The sequence below is a fragment of the Suricata suricatta genome, chromosome 3, assembly GCF_006229205.1.
Source record: "Suricata suricatta isolate VVHF042 chromosome 3, meerkat_22Aug2017_6uvM2_HiC, whole genome shotgun sequence".
Lineage (NCBI taxonomy): Eukaryota > Metazoa > Chordata > Mammalia > Carnivora > Herpestidae > Suricata > Suricata suricatta.
In genome coordinates, this window is record NC_043702.1 from 52,256,478 (window position 1) to 52,272,306 (window position 15,829).

Sequence of the window (15,829 nt, forward strand, 5' to 3'; positions counted from 1 at the left end):
TTAAAATGGCTAGGTAACTGGGTTTAAAAAAATGATTAACAGTATGATTTCTGCCTAAATGCTAGATATATGGGCTTTCATAGTAGTTCCAAAGTTTCCTTGACTTCTGAGATTTCACAATAGTTTACAAATCAATCCTATTTTTCCATTTTGCAGGAGGAACTGAAGGTAAAGTGAAATTGTTACTTGACAAAGGACATTTTTGATTCAGAAGGTAGATGTAGAATAGAAATCCGTTAAAAACTGAATTGAAATGCATTAGAGTCTTGGCGGCAAATGAAACCCCACATAGCTACTGACCTCAGTCCTGTGCATGACATTTGAGACTTGCTTACTTTCCTCATCTAATGATTCATCTGTTCAACGATGTGGGTCACCATCATAGGAAAGAAGCAGACCTAAAAATAAGATTTCAAGTTGCAGCCACTTGAAAGTGAAGGTGGAGTTTAGAAAACTGGCAGTGGAAATAAACATACTACAAAGTGCAACAGAGGAAAGTACATGTCACTGAACATCACAGTGGGCTCCCTAGACTTCTGAGTGCCAGAACACTGCTAGGGCACAAAACACTAAGGCCCCCATTGTCACACATTTGGAAAATCAGGTGGGTAAAAAACTTTAGCATCAAAGGGGTTTTGCTTCATGCATTCTTAGGGCCAAAATGATGTTATGACTTTTATTTACTTAAAAAAAAATTTTAATGTTTTTATTTATTTTTGAGAGAGAGAGAGAGAGAGAATGAGTTTGAGCAGGGGGGTGGGGGCAGAGAGAAAGATGGAGACACAGAATCCAAAGTAAGCTCCCAGCTCCAAGCTCCAGGCTCCAAGCTGTCAGGACCAGAGCCCAACACAGGGCTCGAACTCACAAACCACATGACCTGAGCCAAAGTTGGATACTTAACCGACTGAGCCACCCAGGTGTCCTGTGATGCCATGACTTTTAAACTTCTCTGAATCTGTTCCCTCATCTATAAAATGGAGATAAACACTTCTTGGCGTTTTAAAAAATTTTTTCATTTTAATCAAATGGAACAGCACTACTCTTAGCAATTGGTTTACTTTTTTTTTAACCTTCTCTACAAAGAGTTTTAAGGGAAAATACTAAGAGTCACGTATTGTATCAAACTATCGCAATATAGTCAGCTGTAGCAAATCATACTCATTTTCATGAACTGGAGAAGGTTATATTTGAAATAGGGCAGATATGCATTTATCTTAAGGTAATAAAAGGCAAAATTTAGTGTTGGGGCAGGCAAATAGGAATTTCAGAGACCCTTAGATCTAATTTTCTTTCCCTGTTAGTCAATAAAATAGGACTTCAGAAGTTCACATTTCTAAATAATTTATTATCTTTTCAAAGTATAATATCTGCCATATAACCTAAATACACTTTAGTTTTAAAGACATTTTAGCTCATTCACTTTCACTTAGTTATGATACAAGTTACCACATCTGATAATGGTCAAACTTAGACTTACAGGGAAGTTGAAGCTTGGCTACAGGAAGGAAATCTGGCTTCCAGCACCTCTCACCTCTTCCTAAGCTTAGGTTGGCACAGTCTTTGAGCAACAAGTCTAAAGATAGACCAAAGTGGGCCTGCTACCAAGTAGAATTCAGCATTGATTAAGCCACAGGAAGCTGTGGTGATTGGAAGTATTGGGTTGGAGACCTGGTATGAAGGTGAAGTTTTCTATAATTGGACAAAAATAAGGGACCTCCTCTTTTTTTCTCTGTGTAGCTACCAATTCAGAGCTAAAAAACATACAAGACCATCTTGCACAATATCCATTTGCCTTTTCATGTTTGCTAAAATTAACTTAAAATTGACAAGTAAATTTGTTTCCATAATGACTTGATTTCTATCTTTGCATAAAATGAAAACTACCAGTTTTCATTCTGCCTTGTTACAGTTAATTTAAGCTTATAAACCTCATCCTGATTGAATAGGTTGCTGTGGTATAATCAGAACTGTTGTTTGTTTTGATCTAATACCTATTGCTTATTTACAGTTAATATTCATATTTTTTATGTTTTACAAAGAAATGAAAATAGGAGTTCATTGGGACTTTGCATTCTCTTTTCACAATTTGCATTTATGTTGGCTACCACTACTTCTCTTGATTCAGGTTGTGAATGGTGATCAACTTCAGACCAAACATGGTTCATTCATTTATTCATTTCTTTATTCCAAAAATATTATTGAATATCTTTGATAAATCAGGTGCTCCCGTGCATCTAATATAGTAGGTGAAGTGTCTCCCCTCATGCTGTTTATATTCTAGTGGGAAGAAATAGCCAATCAACAGCTAAATCAATAAATGATATGTTCTTACACACCAATGAGTACTATGAAAAAATGTAAAAGTGAAATAGGATAGACAGTCACTGTGGGGAGGGGACCATCTTAGACAACGTAGTTAGAACAAGAATCTTCAAGGAGAAGGAGCTACCATGCAAATACCTGGGAGCTGAGTAGACCTGGCAGAGCAACAGCTAAGATATAACAGAAGGGAGTAGAGTGTAGCTGGACGAGACGGTAACAGGAGAAAAGGACATGAAATAATATCAGAATAGGTAGGAATTAGACTGTGTTCCAACACTCATTGGCAACAATGGCAAACATTTGTGTGTTTTATGTACATTGAAAACTTTTAGTCCTTAAAACAACCCTGTGATATGGGTACTACTAATATCATGGTTTCTGTTTTGCAGAGGAGGAAGCTAGGGCACAGAGAGGTTCAATAACTTTCCCTGCTACCTGTCACACAGTAGTAAGAGGTAAAGTGAGTACTGGAAGGCAGGTCTCAATCACTGTGTCAGTTTGCTAGCACTCTGTCTATTCCTTTCATTGAACCTTAATCAATAAAAAGAAGCCTGATCACCTGGATTCTTTTTTTATTCTTGCATGCTTAAAATGCGACAATGTACTCCATCCCTCTGCTAGTTTCATCTCAAGTCTCCTCTTGCCTATGAATTTTTTCTTTGTTTATTTAAAAAGTTGTTGAATGTACATATAGGCATCACCTATGACATGCCAGCGTCAAGCTTCAAAGGTAGTCAAAGATATATAAACCTGGCCCTGAATCTCTAGAATCTTACTAGAGAACACTGAGGAAATAACACATCCAGGAGGTGTGCTCTAGGCATGAGGAAGCCATGGGGACAGTAGGTGTTGGGATCACCTCTTTAGAGAATGGAGTCACAATCCCTAGCTTCTAGGATCAGGAGAGGTCAAGCAAAGGACTTGAGAAAGCCATTGTTGAATTTGATCATCTGACATGGATGAAGGCTCTGCATCTAGCCAGGATGAACAGAATCAGTATCATACTATACTTTGTGAATTCCTTTGTATTGGTTGTTCTATCTCATGGCTTCCCTTTTCATTCCATGGTGTTCTGAATCATTCCTTAGTTGTTGGACTTATAACAGTGTCCCCTTCTCCCCTAGCTCATGACATCATTTTCAGGTCAGCCCTCAAGGTCAACCATGTAGGAAACTTTTTTATGTTCCTTATCTTAGTATTTACAAACTAGGTGGCTTGATTTGAAATGTTATGGTGTTGGTATGATGTTAAAAGAAAGCTTTTATCATAGTAAAAATATTTTAAGTAGAAAACAGACAAAAACAATCCCTACACTCCAACAAAACAAAACAAAATAAAATGAAACAAAGAAACAAAAAGAAAAATTTCCTTTTCCTGATAGAGTTATCTATGGTTGCATTTACAGGAATTCTACCAAGCATTAAGGACTTAAAATAAAAACAAACAAGTTTGATGATACATTTAGATGGTAAATGTTAGATACTGAAATTTAGAATATTACAAAATTGAGTTTTTATGATAATTGTTAACTCAGTCGCTTTCCAAATATTTTCAAGTGTATATTAAATTGGTTTTTTTTGGAGTTGAGTCAATGTTGGAACTGTAAACTGGGCATGATAATGCTGTTAATGCTTTTATAATTCTGAAACTTTTAGTATGGAAGACATCCAAAGTTCATACTTCCCTTGCATCTGAAAGTAATTAGATTAGGTTCTGTGAACTATCTAGAAGTCATTTATTACTGTATGAATTTGTTCATTTATGATGTTGATGATGTGATGTGGAGTGGTAAGAATGCCAGAGGAAGAAGTCCTGGAGCTGCAGAGTCTATAGAGAAAAGCTGACTACATAGGCAGAGATGTGTGTGTTGGATGACTGAAGAGAAGTCCTCTCATATTAGAAACAGAAAACACACACACACAGAGGAAACAGTGAGGGAGAAAAGTGAGTGAGTGAGCCTGTTTATGAATAAAATGCCCATCATGGTGCTGTTTAGAATAGTGCAAAACTGAAAAACCACCCAGACAACCGGGAGATGTTAAAATAGTTTAAGGGCAGGCACATTGTGGAATATTCTAAGCCAATATGGAAAGTGTGTTTTCAAGGATTATTTGAAGACAGAGAGTATCCTCACCATATAATGTTAAGTGGGTAAAGGAGGATCCAAACTGTGTTAGAGAGCACCATTCTAACTTTGGAGGGAGAAAAGTGCTGCAAAGAGAAACACTTTTTGGAAGGAAATACATTAAAACATAATTTCATGTTTCCAAAATTATCTTAAATGGGAATATTGATCTCTTTAGTTCTTGCTGTGCCCTTTTTATCTGAGGATTTATGTCATCAATCATGGAAAATTTTCAGCAATTATCTTTTTAAACATTGATTTTTTTTCTCTTTTCCTTCTCCTTTAACTTTGGGCAGAGAATGCTGGGGCCTCTGAGTGTGTCTTCCAGGGTTCTGAGCTGTCCTCTTTGCACCTTACCCTCATCGAGTCCCTCACACTGATCTTGTCTTTTGTTGGTTTTTCTCTAGTTTTAATAACCATATTGATTTCATTTCTGGGTCTTCTAACTCATTTTTTATATCTACTTTAGTTTTAGTTCTGTTTTTGTTTCAGAATTTCTTATTCTTTTATTACAGGTGTTAGTTTTTTTCTTTGTCTTTCTGATGATCTCAGGTCTATGTTAAAGTCATCCTCAGCTCGCTCTACTTGGTTTCAGAATCAGTGCATTACTTTCTCGATTGTTGAGTGTCTTTTCTTAAGATTTATATTCCTCATGTGTCTTGAAATTATAGACTGCACTCTCATCTGGAGGCGAAGGCTTATTCTCCCTGCTTTATTCTCTCCTCTCTGCTCTTTCCTCCTTCATAGCTTTGTGGGAACTTCCACCTGCAGTCAGGGTCTCTGGTCTAGCGTGTGCTGTTTGATCAGGGCCACCCATGGAGATGCTGTGGCTCTCAGAGATGCAGCAGGAGGTGGGGTGGGCTTCCTGACTGCCTTGATGTGGCTGATTTCTTGGCCCCAGTACCAGCTGGCTATTGCATTTTTCAACCTCCTTTTGCAAAGAGGGGGAATGCCATCCCTGTTATTGATTTCATGTAAAATCCTGGCTCTAGTACCCTTCATGTAGGACATATTATGCTGTGTTCTCCTAGGACGGGAACTCATGGTTATCTCTGCATGCGTCTGGACCAGAACCCAGGACACCTGTAATTTCAGCCCTACTTAACTATGTTTTGGAGGTGAGGGATGGGCAATATGTATAACTTGAGTCAGAAAAAAATTTGTAAAACCATACATTTTACTTCTACAGTAATGAATAGTAGTTTTTTCAAAGTAGGGATAAAAACCAGAGAGTAGCCTTTATTTCCTCCAAAATAAAGATCATAAACATGAGGGGACACTGTCTGGGTCCCTGTCAAAAGAAGCAGCAAGCTACAGATAAGGAAAATATTTTTTTCCCATTTTCAGAGTATAATTTGTTCATAGACAAAAAGAAAATTATGATCAGCTGATTCCTTCGGATGAGAGAGTAAGTTGTCAAGTACTTACCATCTGGTTCAGCTCCTAATCCAGATGGGCTGCCAATAGTAATTTATGAAAGGTTTGAAAGCAACTTGCTGTCCTCCGGAATGAATCATGAGAACACATTAACATTGGGATTTGCTCCCCTCCCCCCGCCCCAATTTGCGACATATGCAGCAAAGGGGCAACTGCTTCCATATGACAAATAGAACCATCTATTTTTGAGCCAGGAGTCAATATTTCTTTGCTTTTTAGAAAAAACAAAAGGTCTGTTATGTTTCTTCCCCCTTCCCTCTCTTCTACTGACTCAGTGAATAAGAGAGAAAATGCTCCCATGACGGAGTTTCTGACAAATGCCTGCAGAAGCCCACACAGTCTGTCATTTTTGAGTATCTGTGGTACTTGGAGAAGTCAAAGTCAACATCTGGAATAATCTGGTGTACCTCATGTCCATGCTACACGGGCAACATCTAATGCATTCTTACAGAGGAAGCCCAAAGATCAATCACTAGATCCAATGCAATTTTGGAGCCACAGATTGTTAGACCCAGAAGTCACGGTTGGCCCCTCTCCACACAGTCAGGCAGCACCTGAGTAGTGTGGCTTCAGAATCAGAATGCAATGACAGGGCACTTTGTCCAACCAAGTTTCTGTTATCTGCCCTCAGTTCTTGCCCTATCATTTAGTTAATATTACTGTGAAGTAATAAGACTCATTCCTGAGTGACTGATGGAATTCTAGTAATTTATTTTCAGTTCACGTAAGAGTTGCTGGCAGAGAGTGAGGTCATATTTTTCCTTTGATCAAGCCATCTGCTTTTCAGGCTCTGAGGAAATTGCCAATATGCATGCTCTACATGTTTTAAAATGTTCTGGAATGTTCAAAAGAAAAGTCTGGAATCAGTGTTTAAAGTTTCTGAGACTGGTGGAATTAGAGCTGGTTGTTACCCGCACATTAGGTTTTCAGTAAGAAAGAATGGAGAGGAAGTAGCACTGGGGTTGGAACTATGACAGATATATGCCCATTGGGAATCTGGGAGAGGGTACAGATTACAGCCCAATCAGATAAATGATCTAGCTGACATAGGGAAATGAAAGCCAGAGCTGGCTAGGACAATTCAGAACTTCTCGTACTGAGGAAAGGGTCTACGCCAGAAGTAAGAGTAGAGTGCATTCATAGACAAAAAGAAAAAATATGATCAGCTGATTCCTTCAGCAATAACAGCAGACCAGGGAGATTCAGTGGGCACCTCTAAGGCTTTAAATAGAGAAGATGTATCAGTCACTTAATGATAAATGCTAAACACCAAAGAAGAAATTAGTCTTTGGATAGCCTAAAACTTCTGTAAGTGAGCAAAGAACCAAGTTGTCATTGTTTAAAAACTATTGGGTACTAGTGACATTTTTATACAGTAACTATCTGTACATATGTTCTTCTTGGTCTATGTCTTCTCTTCCCTTAAACTTTGATTAAGGAGCTTTTTATTTTGTTCCGAAATATACATTGATCCACTAACAAGGCTATGTGCTTAGTGCTGCAGAGGATATTTGGTATCTGAATGAAAAGAATGTTGTCTTTTCCCTTAAAGACTTTATAGTGCAATAGCTATATACAGTAAGACACAGATCACCAACACAAAATGAGACCCAATCTCCTGAGTCAATCAAAAATCGAAAATGAATTGTCCTTTCAAAGACAGAGAGAGAACACATTTGCTTGATTGTGATTCATCTAAGTTAAAATTGTAAGCTGCTAAAGAGCAATATTTTTACAAAAGGAGTGCTTGATCTGGTTTTGTTTGCTCATTTCTGTTCTCTGTGCTAGAGGTCCCTTTAACACATGAACTTGGACAAGTTCCCCTCTAGTGGTCACTTCACAAACTACAAGCAGACTTTGCTTTAGGGAAGCCTGCTAATTTCTAAAGAACATGCCAGCTGGGCTAATCCTGTTTCCATTAACATTCAACTCCAGAGAAAGAGAAATTTTAAAGGACGAATACCCTCCCACCCTCTGTCATGTGTCAAGAGTGTGGACTATGAGAGCAGATAAATAGGTTCAAATCCCAGCTCTGGCGCTTAATAACGGTGACCTGGACAAGTTACTGAGCCTTTCCATTCCTCAGTTTGCTTATCTGCAAAATGGAGATATCGATTATACTCAGATCATAAGGTAGCCATAAAAATTAGAAAGGAGACTACTTAAAACATTAAAAATTCTGCCTTGTCACAGTAAGTGCTCAGTAATTATTTTTAGAAAATGTTTACACATTTACTTTCCCAAACTGTTCCCCTGAACGTTCTTTCCATATCGCTGCTGCTTTTTCACTTGTCTTTTTTATTTATCTCTCTCATTCCAGATTTGCATATTCTACAGAGAACTTGGAACTTATGTAGGACTTAAGTGCTACTTAAGCACTTAAGTGCTTTTTAAGTATAGAATGTCCCAAAGTCAAAATAGTTGGTATTACCTATATACTGCTTTTATTTACAAAATATATGGACCTAAGTATCACTGGAATTGTTTCTATGAAACTCTCCTGATTTCTTGATTATACTCTTCACCATCCCTGAGTTGTTAAAATGCACAACTAATTGTTTTAAGGGAAACTAACATCTGGGGAGTACTATGTGTCAGGAATAAGATTTCTCACAGTGGTTTCATTTTCTTCCCCCGGTTAAACTTCTCTGGGGCTTCAGCAGAGTCCCCAGGACACTCCTGAATCCCACGCACACAAGCTTCTCAAGCTGCCTGATGAGCCCTTCCCCCTTTGGCAGCTTTAGTGTCATTCCTGTGAAGTTACTTTACCTCTCAGTCATTTGGGATCTTGCCCTCATTTCATTACTAATTAAGTTCGTTTTTACAGAGTCATAAATTAATTATTTGAGGTAAAAATTACTGAAATCTGTACCTTGCTCTGCGATCTTTTTTTTTAAACTCTGGGTAATTAAATGTAAGAGTTATCATGTTCATCTTTATTAGTATTTGAAGAAAATGACTGACACAAAATTAAAGACTTCAAAATTTCTTACATAGGAGGGGAGGCTCCGTCTTAGGGGTAGGCTGACAAATTAAAAGGTGCTCATCCATCAGCAGTGTTTGTTTATTGTCTTGCAGTGCTGGCAGGCCTAAATTGGATGTGGTTAGGAAACTTGCTAATTTTTCTTTAGACTCGAGCAAATGGGATCCAACTGTAAGGTCATGTACTGTTTTAAAGGCATGTGCATTTTATGAGTTCTCATGTCACTTTTTTTCCTGAAGCCAGTACAGGTGAAAAATGACAATATAAGGCTTAGTCTCTTTTTTATGAGCAAGTACATTAGATTCCTAATTGTTAGTGATAACTAGATTTTCATTTAATGAATATAGCCTTGAGCATGCGTAATCATTGAGTATAAAGAACTTAGTGTTACATATTTTACCATATTGGATTAGTAAATGGCTTGTTAATTGGCTGATCCACATTTCTACTCGAAGGGCATCTTTAGATAAATGAACTTTTAAATAATACCCCCAGGAAAACTCTTGGCAAATATACTGTGCTTTTTGGCATAGGGTTCTCAAAATATCTTAGAGAAATATTAAAAAGTAAACCTTTAGAAAAGACTAAACCTAGTTGTAAAAACCCATAATTCATCTTTTCCCTGAGGACCAACTGATTTAAACAAAGGATCATAATTTTGTTTTACTTAACTTCTGTTATCCTGAAGCCTGAAGCTGGATAACTTTTATCAACTCATCCCTATCATGAAAGAGCAGATCCACCTTCAAATGTTCCCTGCTCCTGGGGCTTCTACATCAGGGTGGAGTGAACTAACAGCTGCCTTGTTCCATTCAGCTCCTGGGTAACCGGAGTCCATGAGATGATGGGATGCATTCAGAGGCGAGTGGACCATCTGACCGAACAGTGTTCAGCGCACAAGGAATTCGCTCTTAAGAAACAGCAATTAACTGCCTCAGTGGAGGGCCACCTCAAGAAGGTAGTTTCTTAAATGTGTCCTCCTTCAGCTACTAATTAGATGCAAGTCCTTACCTGCTGATGCTAGGTGGTATGGCAACCATAGCATGGAGGCATGGTGGGTGGATACTCCTGGGTCTCCTTTGGCTTCTCTTAGGTTCCACATTAGGTTTTATAATTGAACAGTATAGAGTTGTGCTTCACTATTGCTCATCCACCATGCCTGTCCCAGGTTGCTAAAACTTGACATGTAATCCTACCTGTCATGCCAGCCCTGAACATGTGTACACAAAGGTAGTTCTTGCTTTGCACAGAACTTAACCATGTGCGTATTGAGATTGTGTCCTTGTTTTACATGGCTGGGTGCATGGTTCCAATATGCACAAATTTCAGGTAATATGGGATCATACAACACAAGGACAGCAGATAAATACCAAAACTTATGTTTTAGGGATTTCTAGAATAATTATTGTTACCATACTTTATTGAACTAGACCAGTACAAAGGATATGGCCATTCTGAGTAAAAACATACATGTGAAAATCCTCTCCACAGAGTGGAGACATTGGCTTAGTACATGAGAAATTTATTTCCTATTTTCAAAGAGTAAGAAAACCAGGAAGCTACTATTTGACTAAATTAAAAAAATTACTTTTCCATAGCTGGGACATACAGTAAAGACTAGTAATATCTCAATGATGTTAATGCTTATGAATCTTGATGCCCACAGTGGGTCTCAGATTTTCAGTGTTGTCTTTGTCTGATACAGTGGACTCCTATGCCTGACTCAAACAAGTAGAATTAGTAGACTTTACAAGAGAGGGCATTAAATAACCATGTCTCTGTCTAAATTGTCTTCCCACCTGTTATTGATCAAGAAACTGGGGAATCTGAGCCTTGTTCTGATGCCTGGGTCTGGGGAGATTCCAAATATGGCAGCAGCTGTGGTGCCACATTCCCTAGAGCCTGAGACTCAAGCTAATTTGGTGGTGGTGGGCAATGAAGTAGGAACTCAGACAACTGTTGTTCCTTGTATTTCTGCCAATTCAGAGCCAATTTAACTGTGGGAGAGAGGGACTCGAGTTAGAGCCAGGAGATGAAGAATGCAACTTGGTTAGAATAGAACTCTTGAAAGCCTACTTTTTCATTGATTCAAGTGTACTGAAAATCAAATCATAGTCCTCCATGATCATCCGTTAAATGGCCAAAGCATGTCCCTGTGTTTTATTGTCACATGTACAGGGTTTGGTGCCATACCAGTGTCCCTAAATATAGTGACCCATAGGGCGATTTAATATCTAGGCTTTGGACCTTTGCTTCAAGATGTGCCTATAAACTGGTTCCCATTAAACTTATAGTGGATGATTGTGAGTTAATTAATCAGATAAATTCATCTCTGCTTATGTGTTAGCAAGTGTATTATCTTTTCTAGGTAATATAGATAATAAATTCTTAGAAGATATGGATGATTGTTTATATCTCATTGCTGTTAAAATACATGTCTGTTAATAAATGTATTTCTATATACCCTCTGTTGGTGGGTCAATAGTATTATGTCATATGAAGAGCAGCATTATTAATTTAAACATGAAATTCTAAGATATTTAAAACTATTTTAGATGAAAATTGGTATATCCACTTAAAGTATAATGGGAATGTGGAGTAGAATTTATGTTTTCTATACATACACAAACATGTATGCAAATACATATTACTAAGACTGCAATATATTCCTTATTGCTAAAGGTGGAAATGTCAATTCAGAAAATCAGTCCAGTACTTTCCAATGCAGTGGATGTTGGTTCCAGCCTTTCTGAATCAGAGAAGATTTTGAATAAATATCTGGAACTAGATATTCAAGCTCAGGTAAATTAAATAGGAACTATTGTTATGGTTATGATTTTGTAAATATGATTTCTTTATATTCAGTGGTTATAGAACTTAATGCTAGCTCTCTTGAGTCATTCTAAATATTGTGGCAAATAACAGCTTAAAACTTCTATTGTGTGTATCTAAATTATTTATACTTAAGTGTGCATTTATTAGGGTGTTTGAGCTCACTGAAACTTTGTAACCTGGTATTAAACACTCATCTGGCCCCTTTTCCTTGCCTGGGAGATGTTAGCAACTCCTTTTGAGAGGCCAGAAGAGGCAGGGAGAGTGCTTCTCTAAGACTATTTGTGATTTTCTGCTAGAGTAAGTTACAAAAGAAAATTACCAGAAGCAACATGCATTAATGCAAGATTCCAGGAAGCAAATAAAAACATAGTCTTGTTTGCAAACCCAATGTTCAGAGACAGAAAATGCCCTCCTCTTCCTAATATCTCTAGCTCCCCATCACCTCTTTCACAAGGGACTTAGGTTCATATATTCTTGCTGGTAGCTCTAAATCTGCCCCAGCAGGTGTTTAGGAAGGTGAGTCTAGGGCCTCTCCTGGCTCACCCAAGTCGGAAGGCAATGGCCTTGTTACTCCGTCACTTCTGTAACAAAGAACCTTCGTCATGTTTGGGAACTCACATACAAGCTGATTTTTTTTTAATGGAGTGATTTTGCCTCGTTATTTAAAATGTTTAAAATAAAATGTATGTCTGAATTCAATTTCATTTTTTTTTTTAATTTTAAGAGTTTTAGAAGGAATGAGGAAATTGCATGGGGAGAAACTCCCCTGCTGCCTCCTACCCAGAGAGCTATCTGGAAGCAACACTTGGAAATGAAAATTAGCTTCATTCAACAGCGTACTTGGGAAGCATATTAAATACACGCAGGGAAGCAATTCCTTCTTGCAGCAAATGACAGTGAAGCTTTTTTCTTTCATTTTTGTTTGATTCCTAGCTTAGTCTCATGCATAATTTTACATGGTTCTTTCTGGATCAATTGTATATATAATGTCTACAATCTCGCTTATCCATTTTATCAGTGAGATTTTTACCTGCCAGAAATTGCACTCAAAACACAGAAGAGAGTACACTTTAGGCTGTTTAGATTTTATATATAACATTTTCCCCTACACTTGCTAAAAAACCCTTCTAGATTGAGATTTAAATAAGACTGTATAATTGACATGCCATTTTTTTTTATAAAGGAGTAAACAATTTCTATTAACTTGCCATCTCTTTTATAACAAAATTAGCTATTGTGAAATTCGTAAAGCCATTCTCATGTATAATTATTAAATAAACTAAAATATATCCGCCATTTTGTTTTATGGCTTTTCATGCCAACCTTTCTTCTATTTGTGACAGAAAATAAATGCTCTAAATAAGGACGGAGCTGATAGAGTGAGAGAATGCTTTGAGATGGTTTTCATTTTAAGATAACTTTTTTTTTTTAATTTTGAAAGCTGTGCCTTTCTTTTCATTGAGGAGAGTTGGTCCGAGTTCAATTAGTTATTGTAATAGATGGATGTACAGAAGGTAATGAAATGTGAATGTTCATGATTCCTCTGTCAGCTTCTGACCCCCCTGTGCTTGGCTTTCATAGGAGACAGCACAAGAATTAGAAGCAGCTGCAAAACTTATGACAGAGAAAAATGAATTTGAACCTGACGAAGTGGCATTGCTTTCATCCAAAGCTAAATGGCTAGAGGAAGAATTAAAAATACTTGGCCAAACCATCGCCTCCAGGTCACGAGTCCTGCAAACTTATGTGGCATTTCTAAAGTCATCAGAGGAGGTACAGTGCCTATGTGCTGACCCTCTTTGGCAAGGTGGCCTCCGCCCTTCTTCCCGCTTGCCCTGGGGAGTCCTGGTGGGTGGGTCCGTGTCCTCCATTCCCATGCATGTACTCACTTATAAGCTCTTTATTCTCCAAGGCACCATACAAGGACTCAAAGAGTAAGTTGTTTACTGAAAAATAATGCCAAGTGTGTAGGTGTAGATATATTCACAAATAAGCAAAATGGTTGTGTTGGAACACTTTTTACTGTGGCCTACAAACATTTACAATATCCTAAACATAGAACAAATTTATTTAAAAATAAGTTGTCTTCTACCATGGATCTTTTTGAATACTCAAGCAATTAGTGTGATTCATTTAAAATACATACACAGAATCAGAAATTACAGGCATTTGGGACCACTCTCGGATCTGTCTTGTTTGACGCCTTTTAACAAGTTATCTGCGAGCTTCCTCTGAGGCGGGATTTTAATAGGGTTGTGCCAGAGAGTCTGTAAAATCCTGTCTAGGAAACCAAGATTCCGTCTCTCAATGGTCTCAGTCTCTGGAAGGTGACATCAGTAATGGAAAAGTGCTAGGGTTCCACCTCATTTAACTCGGGTAGCAGTGCACCCAGGTGCACCAGACCCCACTGCTTTCAGGGAGGTGGGTACTGGCCTAGTGGGAGGTAGAACCAGCCAGAGTTAGGGGGCATGTTCAATTTCCATTTTCTCCGTCCCCGCCCTCCCACTGTCACCCTTCCCTCCTATGGCCACCGTCTTTTCTGAGCACATTTCCTCCTTCTGCTCTCATTCTGCAATGTTCTCAATTCTCACTATTCTAAAGGAAGGCCATGCCTGGTCCCTTCAAATTTCAGGTAACCACTGCCTCCTTTTCTGCCTCTTTACTCCTCCTTTTGTCATTTCTGGCTTTCTTTAGTTTTTCTTAGCCCTGAACCCTCATGGTTTAGGGCAGAGACATTACAATTGACAGGATTATCCTGTTGCTCAACGTTTTTATTTGAAACTTGAAATGGTGGAGAAGGTACAATTGCATCTTCATTGCCAGAAATGCACCTGCTTGGCTTCTAGTTCCACATGTGCTTCCTGCATGCATTCACCCTGGCCTTCAGGACCAAGAGCCTCTCTAGAGCTAGAACTTTAGCTTTGCAAGAAACATGTCCTCAGAAGGACCTCATATCCTTCTTCACCAAAGGCTTCACCCTGGTGGAGTTCTTCTCATTTTGGCAGTGCTCCACCCCCCCATCTCCATCAGGCTGGCCTTCTCTCCTCACCAGCTCCTGCTTACTCATTTCCAGCCTGCTCCCCATGCTGTCACCTCCCTGCCTTCCACCCTGACCTACACTGCCAATCCCAATTTTAGATCAATCCAATGCTCTATTTACTCAGCTTCCATTTCCAAGCTTTCAGACACTCCTGTGGAAAATCATACAGTCGTGCTGATTGGGGCCATTACAATTTATGGGTCTCTGCTTCAGCTGGGTCCACCATATGCTCCCTACTTGGTGCCCATTCAGTAGCAGTTCTCAAACAACTTACTCCAGTTTCCATCCCTAAATCTCAGCCAATTCCTGTTCCTCATATGTGACTGAAAAAATGAAACCATCGTGCCTGTCTTGACCTCCATCGACTTCAAACCTACTGACACATTCACTCATCCTCCAGTTGCCAATAACATGAAGCCTCTATTTGTGCCTAACACAAATCAGTCATCAGTCTTTCCCTGTACACACCTATGTTCTTCAGAATCTAGCTGCAGCTAGACCCATACTCTAATTCTTCAAATATGATTTTTCTGTTGTCTTCTTCTCTCTGGTCTGTAGCCATGCCCTATGGTCTTGCCCTCACCAAGGCTGCCACTCTATAGTGTTCCTTCCCTTCACACCTGTACTTCTGGAAGGGAAAGATGATACTTCTCATTCCTGCCTGCCCATCCTCCCCAAGCCTCACCCCACCACCTCTAGTGTCTTCCCTTTTTGGTCCTGGCATGTGCCACCTCTTCACTCCACTGAAAGTGTTATTATAAGGTACTTACAAGTTGGCAAATGACATGGAGTATTTTCAGTCTTCACCCCACTTAATCTCTCTGCCACATTTATTTAAGTCACTCACTCTCACCTCCAGTGACTTTTAAAAGACAGATCTGTTGAAGTATAATTTACATAGGATAAAATTCACCTATTTTAGAGTCTAATGGTTTTGAGTACGTTTACAGAGTTGTGCCAAGTATCACTGCACTCCAGAGTTAGTGTATTTCCATCACCCCACATAGAGCCCTGGTGCATATTTCTTGTCAATCCTGGCTTCCCCCCCCCCCACCTCCCCCAGCCTCAGGCAAGCACTGACCCACTT

At 38.8% G+C, this 15,829-nt stretch overlaps 1 protein-coding gene across 1 annotated transcript in view; it reads left to right on the forward strand.

The window, feature by feature from the left end:
* Window positions 1–15,829, forward strand: part of CCDC141 (coiled-coil domain containing 141) — a 219,447-nt gene that overhangs the window by 152,175 nt on the left and 51,443 nt on the right. Inside the window, exons 10-12 of the mRNA XM_029934315.1 lie at window positions 9,684–9,825; window positions 11,550–11,669; window positions 13,284–13,475. Of these exons, the coding sequence (XP_029790175.1) occupies window positions 9,684–9,825; window positions 11,550–11,669; window positions 13,284–13,475 (454 nt within the window). The remainder of the gene's footprint in view (window positions 1–9,683; window positions 9,826–11,549; window positions 11,670–13,283; window positions 13,476–15,829) is intronic.